Source organism: Eretmochelys imbricata, chromosome 3, assembly GCF_965152235.1.
Source record: "Eretmochelys imbricata isolate rEreImb1 chromosome 3, rEreImb1.hap1, whole genome shotgun sequence".
NCBI lineage: Eukaryota > Metazoa > Chordata > Testudines > Cheloniidae > Eretmochelys > Eretmochelys imbricata.
In genome coordinates, this window is record NC_135574.1 from 2361816 (window position 1) to 2375504 (window position 13689).

The 13689-nt window shown below is 43.2% G+C and overlaps 1 protein-coding gene across 19 annotated transcripts in view; it reads right to left on the bottom strand.

Moving 5' to 3' along the window:
- Positions 1 to 13689, bottom strand: part of DTNB (dystrobrevin beta) — a 375219-nt gene that overhangs the window by 118475 nt on the left and 243055 nt on the right. For all 19 annotated transcript variants that reach the window (XM_077812270.1, XM_077812266.1, XM_077812264.1 and 16 more), the window contains one exon: positions 6272 to 6359. In XM_077812270.1, coding sequence (XP_077668396.1) covers positions 6272 to 6359 — 88 coding nt within the window. The remainder of the gene's footprint in view (positions 1 to 6271; positions 6360 to 13689) is intronic.

Here is a 13689-nt window from a genome sequence, read left to right on the forward strand (position 1 = left end):
ACTGGTGTTTTAAACTTGGAACCCAATGGCAGGGAAATGAGCAATCTCACCAGCACTGATGAGGGCACAATGGCACTTGTCCCCCTTTCCTGGTGCTAGAAGGAGCAACAGGGAGTGCTAAAGCTTCCACAGTTCTGAAGAGACTGACTCAGCGTCTGCACCTGTCTCATCCTCCCTCAGCATGAGGAACTATCCTGAGCAGCAAATTTCAGTAAAATGATTTGTATTCCACAGCCTGGCTTGAGACAAACAAGAGTAATCTATTCAAAACTTTTCCAGAGCCAACATAGATAAAACCAGGATCTAAGAGTGTCTAACTGGGTTGATTACATGTCAGGAGCTGTGCTTGCAGTATTCCAGCAAATAAACTGTGATTACTGGAGACAGAAGATCCACTGATTTAAGCAATAGGTTACATACTATAGTTAGTAGTTCTGCACTTTCATATTTGAGTTCCTTCAGAACTCTTGGGTGATGCCATCTAGTCCTGGTGATTGACTACTCTTTAATTTATCAATGTGTTCCAAAACATCCTCTAGATGAGACCTGAGTCTGGGACAGTTTCTCAGTTTAGTCACCTAAAAAGACTGGCTCAGGTGTGGGAATCTCCCTCACATCCTTTACAGTAAAAAGAAAAGGAGTACTTGTGGCACCTTAGAGACTAACCAATTTATTTGAGCATGAGCTTTCGTGAGCTACAGCTCACTTCATCGGATGCATACCGTGGAAACTGCAGAAGACATTATATACACAGAGACCATGAAACAATACCTCCTCCCACCCCACTCTCCTGCTGGTAATAGCTTATCTAAAGTGATCATCAAGTTGGGCCATTTCCAGCACAAATACAGGTTTTCTCACCCTCCACCCCCCCCCCACACACAAACTCACTCTCCTGCTGGTAATAGCCCATCCAAAGTGACAACTCTCTTCACAATGTGCATGATAATCAAGGTGGGCCATTTCCTGCACAAATCCAGGTTCTCTCACCCCCTCACCCCCCTCCAAAAACCACACACACAAACTCACTATCCTGCTGGTAATAGCTCATCCAAAGTGACCACTCTCCCTACAATGTGCATGATAATCAAGGTGGGCCATTTCCAGCACAAATCCAGGTTTTCTCACCCCCACCCCCATACAGACACAAACTCATTCTCCTGCTGGTAATAGCTCATCCAAAGTGACCACTCTCCCTACAATGTGCATGGTAATCAAGGTGGGCAAAGCCCGCTGCCAACTGTGCCCACATATCTATTCAGGGGACACCATCAAAGGGCCTAATAACATCAGCCACACTATCAGAGACTCGTTCACCTGCATATCCACCAATGTGATATATACCATCATGTGCCAGCAATGCCCCTCTGCCATTTACATTGGTCAAACTGGACAGTCTCTACGTAAAAGAATAAATGGACACAAATCAGATGTCAAGAATTATAACATTCATAAACCAGTCGGAGAACACTTCAATCTCTCTGGTCACGCAATCACAGACATGAAGGTCGTTATCTTAAAACAAAAAAACTTCAAATCCAGACTCCAGCGAGAAACTGCTGAATTGGAATTCATTTGCAAATTGGATACTATTAATTTAGGCTTAAATAGAGACTGGGAGTGACTAAGTCATTATGCAAGGTAGCCTATTTCCCCTTGTTTTTTCCTACGCGCGCCCCCCCCCCCCCCCCCACCAGATGTTCTGGTTAAACTTGGATTTAAACTTGGAGAGTGGTCAGTTTGGATGAGCTATTGCCAGCAGGAGAGTGAGTTTGTGTGTGTGTGTGTGTCCCTTGGAAAAAAAGGGGGGGGTGAGAAAGCCTGGATTTGTGCTGGACATGGCCCACCTTGATTACCATGCACATTGCAGGGAGAGTGGTCACTTTGGATGAGCTATTACCAGCAGGAGAGTGAGTTTGTGTGTGTATCGGAGTGGGGGTGAGAAAATCTGGATTTGTGCTGGAAATGGCCCACTTTGATTATCATGCACATTGTAGGGAGAGTGGTCACTTTGGATGAGCTATTACCAGCAGGACAGTGAGTTTGTGTGTGTGGTTTTTGGAGGGGGGTGAGGGGGTGAGAGAACCTGGATTTGTGCAGGAAATGGCCCACCTTGATTATCATGCACATTGTGAAGAGAGTTGTCACTTTGGATGGGCTATTACCAGCAGGAGAGTGAGTTTGTGTGTGGGGGGGTGGAGGGTGAGAAAACCTGTATTTGTGCTGGAAATGGCCCAACTTGATGATCACTTTAGATAAGCTATTACCAGCAGGAGAGTGGGGTGGGAGGAGGTATTGTTTCATGATCTCTGTGTGTATATAATGTCTGCTGCAGTTTCCACGGTATGCATCTGATGAAGTGAGCTGTAGCTCACGAAAGCTCATGCTCAAATAAATTGGTTAGTCTCTAAGGTGCCACAAGTACTCCTTTTCTCTTTGCGAATACAGACTAACACGGCTGTTACTCTGAAACCCATCCTTTACAGTGAAGACTGATGCAAAGAATTAATTTAGCTTCTGTGCAACAGCCTTGTCTTCCTTGAGTGCTCCTGTAGCACCTCGATCTTCCAGTGGCCCCACTGATTGGCAAGCTTCCTGCTTCTGATGTACATTAGAATTCTTTTGCTGTAAGTTTTTGTGTCTTTTGCTAGTTGCTCTTCAAATTAGGTCTGCCTAATTATACTTTTATGATTGACTTGCCACCGTTTATGTTCCTCAGTAGAATTTGACTTCCAATTTTTAAAAGATGTCTTTTTGTCTCTAACTGACTCTTTTAACTTTGTTTAGCCAAGGTGGCATTTTTTTGGTTATCTTACTGCTTTTTTTAATTTGAAGTATATCTACAGTGTGAGCCTGTGTTATGTATTTTTAAAAAGTTTACATACAGCTTTCAGGCATTTCACTCGTGACCTTTCCTTTTGATTTCCACTCTAACTCCTCACTTTTGTGTAGTTCTCCTTTTTGAAGTTAATCCAAATTCATTCATTCATTTTACATATTTCTTTCATGTTCCCTCTTTCTCATCTCTGAGGTAAACAATCCTAAACTTTTCAACCTGTCTTCATATGAGTTTTCCATGCTTCTAATCGTTTTCATCACCCTTCTCTGAACCCATCTAACTCTTCAATATCTCTTTTGAGATGGGGTGACCAATATGCACCCAGTATTCTATATGAGCTCACACCCAGGGTTCAAATTCCTTATGCAGCCTAACATCTTGTTTCCTTTTTTGCCTGTAGCACCACCTTGAACTGAGGCCTTCACTGAGCTGTCTCCGATGACATGGAGGACCTTTTCCTGAGTTAAATTGGTTAGTCTCTAAGGTGCCACAAGTACTCCTTTCCTTTTTCTGAGTTGATACTCAAGACTAAACATGCCCAGTTTTTTTAACATTTCCTCATAGGTCAGGTTTTCCAAACCTTTTATCATTTTTGTTGCTATTCTCTGGATTCCCTCCAATTTATCCACACCTTTCCTAAAGTGTTGTGCCCAGACTTGGACACAATACTTCAGCAAAGGCCTTACCAGTGCTGAGCAGAGCAGGACAATTAGCACCCAGGTCTTACATACAACACTGCAGTTAATACACCCCAGAATGATATTAGCCATTTTCGCAACAGCATCACTTTGTTGACTCATATTCAATTTATAATCAACTATAACCTCTAGATCTTTTCTAGAAATTCTACCACCTAGCCAGTTATTCCCCATTTTGTAGTTGTGCATTTGATTCTTTCCTTCGTAAACGTAGTGCTTTGCACTTGTCTTTACTGAATTTTATCTTGTTGTTTTCAGATTAATTCTCTGTTTTGTGAAGGTCCTTTGTGTCTTCTACAAATTTTACTACTTCATTATTCATCCCATTCCAGATAATTAAATATATTTAATAACACCTGACCTAGTAAAGAACCTTTAGGCTCCCTGCTTTTAACCTTTTGCCACAATGAAAATTTACCATTTATTCCTACTCTGTTTCCTATCTCCTAACCAGTTTTTGATCTATGACAATAATTTGCCTCTCACCACATAATGACTTAGCTTCTTTAATAGCCTTTTGTAAGGTACCTTATCAAAGTCCTTTTGAAAGTCTAAATAACCTGTCAACCAGTTCTCTTTTATCCCGCTAAGCCACTTAATACATGAGCTTCTTCAGAACTCCTGGATATACACCATCTGGACTGGATGACTTTCTGGTTTTTAAATCATCGATTTATTTCAGCACATCTTTTTCTGACATCACCAATCTCTGAGAGTACCTCACTTTTAGTAATTTAGAATAGGTCAGGGATAGACATCTCCCCAGCATTCTCTGTGGTGAAGATTGACGCAAATAAATTATTAAGCTTCTCAGCAACTTTAAGTTTTACACAAAGATTACTCAGATTACCCCGTTTCCCACCAACAGAGAACAGTCACTTAAACACTGTACCACTACAGCAATACATGTGTGTGTAGTGAATTAAATGACTTCAGAAAATTCAAATACAGAGATTTCCTCGACAGCCCCATCAAAGAGCTGATGTGTCCATTTCTAGAATTTTAAAAGATTTCTTGTTATTAAAGCTCTACAAAAGGAAAATATCTGCTCATAACCCCTTCAGGAATTCAGATCACTGTATGAATGCATATTGATGGAGCTAGTAAAAGGGCCTACACACTGCAGGAGGAGATGATGAGAGTATTTATACTGCCAGAGGTAGCAAGAAGCATTCATATGGCTATTCATAGTCGTACTGTTCAATCCATCTTACACTGTGGCAGAAGAAATTCAGACTGTTCACTGGCTTGGAGTGGATAGTCCTACTTTTGAAGATTGTTTGAGGACAAGGTGGGTATTCATAATTCTGAAATGCTGATGAGGTAGTCATATTATCTGAGCTGGGGATGAAGGGATACAGTGAGGCTTTGAGTGCAAGACTCCATCAACCCACTCCACACCAACAAGCCCAGAGCTAATCAGAGCAGGCCTTAGAGTGTGTCATTAAGGCAGTGGTAGTTGTGCCAGTTTAGAGCTACTATTCAGGGTGGACATCGGAGGTATATCGTAAGGAGTCTGTATAAACAGGACATAAACAATCTTGCATTCACCCTGACCACAGAGTTCTGCATATCTGTAATCTCTACAATGGGCAGGGATCATAGTAGGGAGCATGGCCCCATCACCTGGAAAATCTGATTAAGTGCATATTTAGGTGGCCTTTGCTGTTGGTGCTTTTATAGAACCCTGGCTGTAGTTCAGAGCAGAACTTCCCAGCTGAAACCGGGGGAAGGTTGTCAGTCCAAATGCTATGTCTTCCCATGGGAATGCATCAGCTAGTGTGAAAAAGTCAAATATTTATAACCTTGATATAAACAGCTAATCTTCTATTAACTCTCACTAAATTCTTAGTTCTGCAGGTTCTCCAAGTTCCCTATGATATCTTTTGGCAATTAATTCAGATGAAAAGGGAACACTCGAGTGAGTAGGTATGGCTGCAGGAACCAGAGTTCATTGCTGCTGAACTGAAGGATGCATAGAGAGTCCATGTCCTGATGGAAATACTGAGGGAATTCACAGGTAAGTTAATGCTAATGAAGCAGGGGTTCTCTGGGTTTTCCTGTCTGCAACCTCAAAATCACCTATGTTCTTCCCATTCCTAAATCCACATGCCAGATTCCTCTGGGCTCTTCCAGCTAAAGGTGCTAGAAGTACTATAATACATAGACATCAATAGTTATTACATAGTCCTGCCCTGAGTGCAGAGGACTGGACTAGATGACCTCTCGAGGTCCCTTCCAGTCCTACATTTCTGTGATTCTATGTGCTGTGTAAAGAAGTTTTTCCTTTATCAATTTAAATTTTTTGGCTTTTTAATTCATTGGCTTTCCCCCCTTTTTCTTGTACTATAGTGACTGATTTACATTCTCTGTAGCATATGATATTTTATATGCCTTTATCATGTGTCCACCTATTTGTCCATTCTCTACACTATGTAGGACTAATCTATTTAATTTCTTCCCATGTGACAGTCTTTCCATGCTTGTAATCATGTTGCCATTTCCTGGACATTTTCCCTAACCTTCTTGAGAAGGGGTATACTGCAATACTGGGAAGGTGCTATTCATGCTATAAACAGTGAGAAAGGAGTGGAAAGGGAAGTAATGCCTCATTTTACATCAGCTAAGCAGAAAAAAAGACAATTTGACTCAATTTAGCACAATATTAAGCTGCTAATCAAAGCTAGAAAAGAGCCAGAGAAAATCAAATTGGAGAATCAATGCATTTACTTACTGCATTTCCAGCTTCCGCAGCCAGCCTGGCAGCATATCGGGCAATAAGTCTGTGCTCCTCATCAAGTCTGCTAGGGCTGTCCAGGACACTGCCAAGGGAACAAAAGGTCAACACATCACCAGCAATACGCCTAGCTTCAGCACTGGACATGCCAAAGAAAAGGATGCATCGTTATGTAGAATCAAATTAATCTGAAATGAAAACCCCCTATCAGAAACCATCTACATCGTGCCCTTCTCCCAATCTTGAACGCAGGGCCTAGCACAAGATTGTTCTCTCAGTAGTCTATTCTCCATGGGTTTGTCCAGCCTAGTGTTAAATATTTCAAACAATAAGTTTTCAAAACTGAAAAAAACCCCTATAAAAAGATTGTCAGCAAAAAATATACTGTTTTCCCAATGATATTTTTAATAGACCCCGATCAAAACGGGTGATTAAACTGAATGGTGAAGGTGGAAAGTCCTGTACTTATAAGATCTACATGATGTGTCAAATTGAGAATGGTTTCCAAAAAGAAAAACTGAGTGAATCATGCTAACCAGAGAAGAATTCACGCTGTAACTGAAAAAGATAAACTAAAATGCAGAAATGCTGCTGATAGGCCAGCCTGGCAGGAGTAAAATGTACAAGGCATGCAAGGATTCCATTTTGAGACCTAGAATTTGTCCTTCATTCCATGGCTGACAGAGGTTGAGGATGCTGCAGAAATGGCACTTTTAGGGCTTGACCTGACTCCGACTAATTTCAGCAGATGTTGGATCAGGACCATATGGCTGCAGGAGCAGAGGTAAGGACCTTCACATCACTCTGTAGAAATATTACTGCAGCTGTCTTGTGAGAAACAGTAAACGAGCTCTGGAAGAAAATGTCTCCTGCAATTTGACCCACATTGACAGAACCATGAAACAGTAGGAAAAGTTGGAAGTTGAAGGCTGGAGAAGCAAAAGCAAAAATAGGAACTCTGGTGGTAAACATACGAATGGCCACAAGGGGTCAGACGAATGGTCCATCTAGCCCTAATCCAGTTTTCTGACAGTTGCCGGCACCAGATGCTTCAGAGGGAATGAATAGAATGGGGTGATTCGCAGGAACCATCCCGTCATCCAGTTCCAGAATCTGACAGTCAGAGGCGTAGGGACACCCAGAGCCTGGGGTTGCATCCCTGACCATCTTAGCTAATAGTCATTGATGGACCTATCCTCCATGAATTTATCTTGTTCTTTTGAACCCAGTTATACTTTTGGCCTTCACAACATCCTTTGACAATGAGTTCCACAGCTTGACTGTGTTGTGTGAAGAAGTACTTCCATTTGTTTCATTTAAACCTGCTGCCTATTCATTTCACTGGGCGACCCCTAGTTCTTGTGTTATGAGAAGCGGTAAATAACACTTCCTTGTTCACTTTCTCTACACCAGTCATGATTTTATAGACCTTGATCATCTCCCCCCTTAGGTGTCTTTTTTTCCAAGTTGAACAGTCCCAGTGTTTTTAATCTCCTTTTCTATTTCTAATATATCGTTTGTGAACAGATGTTTTCAGAGAACTATCCATAATGACTCCAAGATCTCATTCTTGAGTGGTAACAGCTAATTTAGACCCCATCATTTTGTACATATAATCAGGATTATGTTTTCCAATGTGCATTACTTTGCATTTATCAACACTGAATTTCATCTGCCATTTTGCCGCCCAGCCACCCAGTTTTGAGAGATTCTTTTGTAACTCTTTGGAGTCACCTTTGCACTTAACTATGTTGAGTAAATTTAAGAACATAAGAATGGCCACACTGGATCAGAGTAAAGGTCCATCTAGCTCAGTATCCTGTCTTCTGACAGTGGCCAATGCCAGGTGCCCCAGAAGGAATGAACAAAACAGATAATCATCAAGTGATCCATCCCCGTCACCCATTCCCAGCTTCTGGCAAACAGAGGATAAGGACACCATCCCTGCCCATCCTGGCTAATAACCATTGATTTTGTAGTGTCTGCAAACTTTGCCACCTCATTGTTTACTCCTTTTTCCAGATCATTTATGAATATGTTGAACAGCACTGGTCCCAATACAGATCCTTGTGGGACCTAGCTATTTACCTCTCTCCACTGTGAAAACTGACTGTTTCTTCCTATCCTTTGTTTCCTGTCTTTTAACCAGTTACTGATCCATGAGAGGACCTTCTCTCTTACACCACGATTGCTTAGTTTGCTTAAAAGTCTTTAGTCTTTGACAAGGTCCATCGCTTTCTGAAAGTCCGAGTACACCCTTGTCCACGTTTTTTGACCCCCTCAAAGAATTCTAATAGATTGGTGTAGCATGATTTCCCTTTTTAAAATCCCTGTTGACTCTTCCCCAACAAACCGTGTTCATCTATGTGTCTGATAATTTTGGTGGATGATCTTCAGGACTAATAGGAAATCTGTGGTGGGAGGAGAGCACAACATGGGTCTCAAACCATTTATATTTCCAGAAAAGTGCTTATACTAGTCTAGTGAGCCTGGCAGGGCCTACCTAATATATAACGCACTATAAACTTTAGAAATGGTTTTAAACTAAACATCTTTTAAAATATAACAACATCAGGCTATAGTGGACAAACAGTAAGTTTTGAATTAATTGAAATTAGTCAATATAAAGACTTGCTATGAGCTCAGACTATGGGCTGCAAAGTTTCCATTACAACAAATCAGAAGTGAGATGCTATATGAAAGAGCAGGCTTTTCAAGTTAGTGTTAAATTGAAATATTTGCCTTTGTTGCTGGTGTCTGATTCAGTCACTACAGCATGTCTTTTTTCTCCACTATAGTTTGTCTTTAAAATCATAGGTAATAAAATATTTTAATGAGGCTCAATTTTGCAATGTAGCCTAATGCCAGAAGGGCTTGCTTCTTGACACTGGATCCACAGATGTAGTGCTCGATGTCCGAAAATATGCAGTGTTGTGCACCTATGCATTTTCAATCAAACGCAGGAACAGAATCAAGCCCTAAAAATGCAATTAAGGTAAAGAAATAAATGCTAAGTGCCTGGTAGAATACATTAAAAAATATCTGCATTACATTGTACAATCATTAATTTCACCTTAATTTCACAGGCAAATATTCATTTTAATTAAACAGTAGAATTCAAGTTACATACCTCACATTTATTTTAAAATATGCATTTGTTCAAATTCATTAACTTGGACTCCTCCAGAGTTGGACGGTCAGTCAGAGGGGAGGTGTCAGAGGTTATATCTTACACAACAGGGAAGCATGAGGAAGCTGAGTGAAGGTAATGCTGTAATTTACACATTGAAAGGCTTGGAAGTAGGTGTAAATTACACCAGTTCAGATATACTTCTGAATTTGGCCTACTGTGTGTCCATAAACAGAATAATTTAAAGATATTCAGTGATCTCGATGCAATAATACTAGAGAAAGAGGGGCCTGTAAGGGAAGGTGAAAATTGAGGAAAGTAGTATTAAGAGATGAGACAAACCATTGTATTGGCCTAGATGATCTTTCCCTGTTTCTATTCCCCGCCCCATAACACTGTATATTCAAAACACTTTTTCTGGACCATGGCACAGTTTTATTGTAGGTCCACCTTCCCTACCTTGCTATCTGAATTTGATTTTGATACTGTGAAAGTAGAATGAATTATATTGAACTTATAATTCATTAAAAAAATGCTACTTGAAGGGTTTGTTGAAATATAGTTGTCAGGAAGAGAAACATTAAGGAGTGTGAGACAATGGGTCCTCAAACTAATTAACTTAGAGCTCCTGCTGAGCTAGGAGATTGGTAAACGTTAGTATGCAAATAAGATATGTATATTTGTCAGTTTCTGCTTCCTTTTGTCTCTTATGTTAAATTGGCTTTGGCTTGTCTGTATAAATGGGTTGGCTTGAGCTTTTGCAGGGACTCACATATCTGGGTGCATTGGCAAAGCGCTTTGCTAATAAACAGAGTGGTCTGACAAATTATGTGAGTCCTGAATCTGACTTTGACAATTTGGAGGTCCCACCGAGATGGCAACCGTCTTCACTGGGGCTGTGTGACTCCTGACTGTTCTTAGGACGGCCGTGGCAAGCCAGCACCTGGGCATTTGGCCCGAGCGGACCTCCGCCAGAACGGAAGGGTGCATGACCACAGTGAAGTCTACACCATCGAACCTGTTGGTTCCCACTCTGTTCTGGTAGGGATCCCGGGATCTGACATCAGGAATCTGGTCAGGTAATTATTTCTGTGCTTTGTCCGGACTGAGGACTGTCTTGTCTCTGTGTCTGTCCATCCTCCCTGTGGTGTGTTTGAGTCTGGGCGCCGTCTCCGTCTGGGGATTGGCTGACCAAAGGGTTCCTGTCCCCATGGTCTGAGTGAGGGAAATCTGCACAATCGCAGCCGCACCACGCCTTGGGTAAAACCCTTGGTGTGAAAGCAAGGGCGATTGAGGCATTAGCCTGTGGGCTCCTTTTGTGTGTTGCACCGGGCATCGCTCTGACGAACCCGACTTTCCTTCTTGTGTGATTGGTGTGTAAAGTCCTCCTGTATGGGTAACCAGACGTCTAAGTCGGGACAGTTCCCTAAAGGAACGCTGGCTCAATTTATGTATTTTAGGGAGGGTCCGGACTCCAGTAAATTTCTGGAAAAATGGTCTAGGCTAACTCAGGAGAATCCCAAAATTCAGTGGCCACTGTTAGGATCTTGGGACAAAGACTGAGTAGACGTCTTAAAAGACAAACTCGGCCAACCTAAAATTAAATTGGCAAAAGGAGAGGTTGATTGTTTCAGGCAGTGGTGGGAAGAGGCAAATCATAGGTGGACAGAATCAAAACTTGCCCCTCTCAAAGATTCTGGCTTCTATCCCACCAGATGCAACTCATTTTACTGTTGTTGATTTGTGCTCTGCTTTCTTTTCTGTCCCGGTTCACCCTGACTCCCAGTTCCTGTTTGCCTTTACTTACAAGGGGCAACAGTACACATGGACCACACTGCCCCAGGGGTATACTGAAAGCCCATCATATTTTTCCCAAGCATTAGTCCGAGACCTTGCTGACCTTGTTTTCCCGTCCAGGTCCATACTAGTCCAATATGTAGAGGATCTACTCCTCTGTTCCCCTTCATTGTCTGCCTCTGAAACTGACTCTTTAGTGCTCCTTACTGCCCTAGCAAATAAAGGTCACAAAGCTTCTCGCTCTAAACTACAACTCTGTCAAGCTTCTGTCCCATACCTTGGCTTTCTCCTCTCCCAGCTTTCCTGTGCACTTTCTCCCACCCGCGTCCAAGCTATCCTTAGCTTTCCCTGACCCCGCTCCCCACGCCAGGTCCAGAAGTTTTTAGGCATGGCTGGATTTTGCAGACAGTGGATTCCCCAATATGCCTCCCTTGCAAAACCTCTCCAGGAACTCACTCGATTCTCTGTGCCTGACCCCATGCCGTGGCTCCCTGAGGCCAATTCTGCCTTTGTTTCCCTCAATCAGGGTTTGGCTTCTGCCCCTGCCTTAGGGCTGCTTGACTATTCTAAGCCTTTTACCCTTTTCTGACATGAACAATCTAGCTGTGCACTTGCAGTTCTCACTCAGATGCATGGAGAAAAGAACCACCCAGTAGCTTATTTCTCTGCCACTTGAGACCCTGTTGCCCAAGGCTTACCCCCCTGCCTGCGTGCTGTGGCTGCTGCAGCACGCCTAGTCGAAATGTCTGATTCCCTTGTTCTCCGCTCTCCTCTTACCCTCCTGGTCCCTCACTGACCTCACCCTGCTCCAAGACTCTGCCCCAGAAACAGAGAAAGAATCCTGGGTTGCCCAAGGTTGCTCTCTACATCCCGATTCCTTTTGGCGCTCGCCTACTGGCGCCTTTGTAGCCCCCTTTTCACTCTACCCGTCTCTGGCCGCCCTGCTACACGGTGTTTCGCATGTCGGAAAGGAGGGGCTGGTCTCTCCTGTAACTAAGACAGGATGGTGGGCCCCCCATTTTAGCTCTTTTGCAGCCCGCCACTGTGCAGCCTGTACCATTTGCCAAAGCCATAATATTGGAAAACCTATAATAGGGGCCCAGGGGTTCTGGGGTCTGCCTCAAGCACCGTTCTTGCATTGGCAACTTGATTTTGTACAAATGCCTAAGTGTCAACAATATGAATTTATATTGTTATGGTATGTTTATTCTCTGGTTGGATTGAAGCCTTTCCTTGTCGCAAGGCTGACTCACTGTCTGTTGCCAAATGTTTGTTAAATCATATTATGCCTGCCAAGGGAATTCCTGCTACTCTCTCCAGGGATCGGGGTACACATTTTACTGGACAACTTGTTCAACACCTGGACCGTATATCGCACATCAAACACCTGCTGCACTGTCCCTCCCACCCACAGAGTGCAGGGGCAGTTGAAAGACGAAATGATGTACTTAAGAATAAGCTTGCTAAAATTTGTGACTCTACAGGATTAAGCTGGCCCGTAGCCTTACCATTAGCCCTTATGGGCATGAGATCCACTCCATCCCAAAGGCATAACTTAAGTCCCTTTGAAATTGTTATGGGACGCCCTATGCGAGCTATGACTACCATTACTCCCGTTCCAGATTTGAACTTGACTCACAGTGCGCTCCTTCAGTATTGCAAGGGACTAATGTAAGCTGTAAGTCACTTCCATTCACAGGTTCGAGCCGCCTGGCCCACAGAACCCACCTCCGACGCTTGCCACAACCTCGAGCCAGGTGATTGGGTCTACGTACAGCACCATCATCGAAAGCACGCCTTGGAGCCCCGGTGGAAGGGTCCTCATCAGGTACTGCTTACTACACAGACGGCTCTTAAACTATATGGCATCGCAGCGTGGATACATGCTTCACAGTGTAAGAAGGCACCATCCCCAGAGAACCAATCATCACCTCAGGACGACGCAGAGTCAATTTTGACTCCAGAAGAAGACGTAGAGGAACAGTCTGCAATACCTTACAATCTACGCTCTCGTAAGGGTTGCCAGAAGCAGATGACCAAAAAAAAAAAAAAAAGGCAGTAGCGAGCCTAGCGCCTACTGCCTGGTGGGTGTAAAACCGTGACTATGGTTCCCTCAGTTGAGGTTGTCAGAACCAGAAGAGCCTTGCCTCCAACATGCACCTCTGCCTGTTCCTCGGCTGCTGGTATCTTACGGTCTGGGGAGACCACGGTGACAATTCTTTTATCCAGCAGCAGGTGTGGACAGCTCAGACCCTAAATATTTCTACTTGCTGGGTCTGCAACCACATCCCAGCCCACTCTCAAACTGGTGTTCCTGTCCTGGCTATCCCACTCAAGTCCCCAGACCTCACTGGAGGGCCTCGTCCGTTTAACAAAATATGGAACAGCAATGACACTTGGGAAGTGGTGGGAATAAATGCATCTCAATGGATAAATGTGGTGGAGGGAAAAGGTCATTGGTGTTGGGTGTGTAATGGGACAGGGCTGG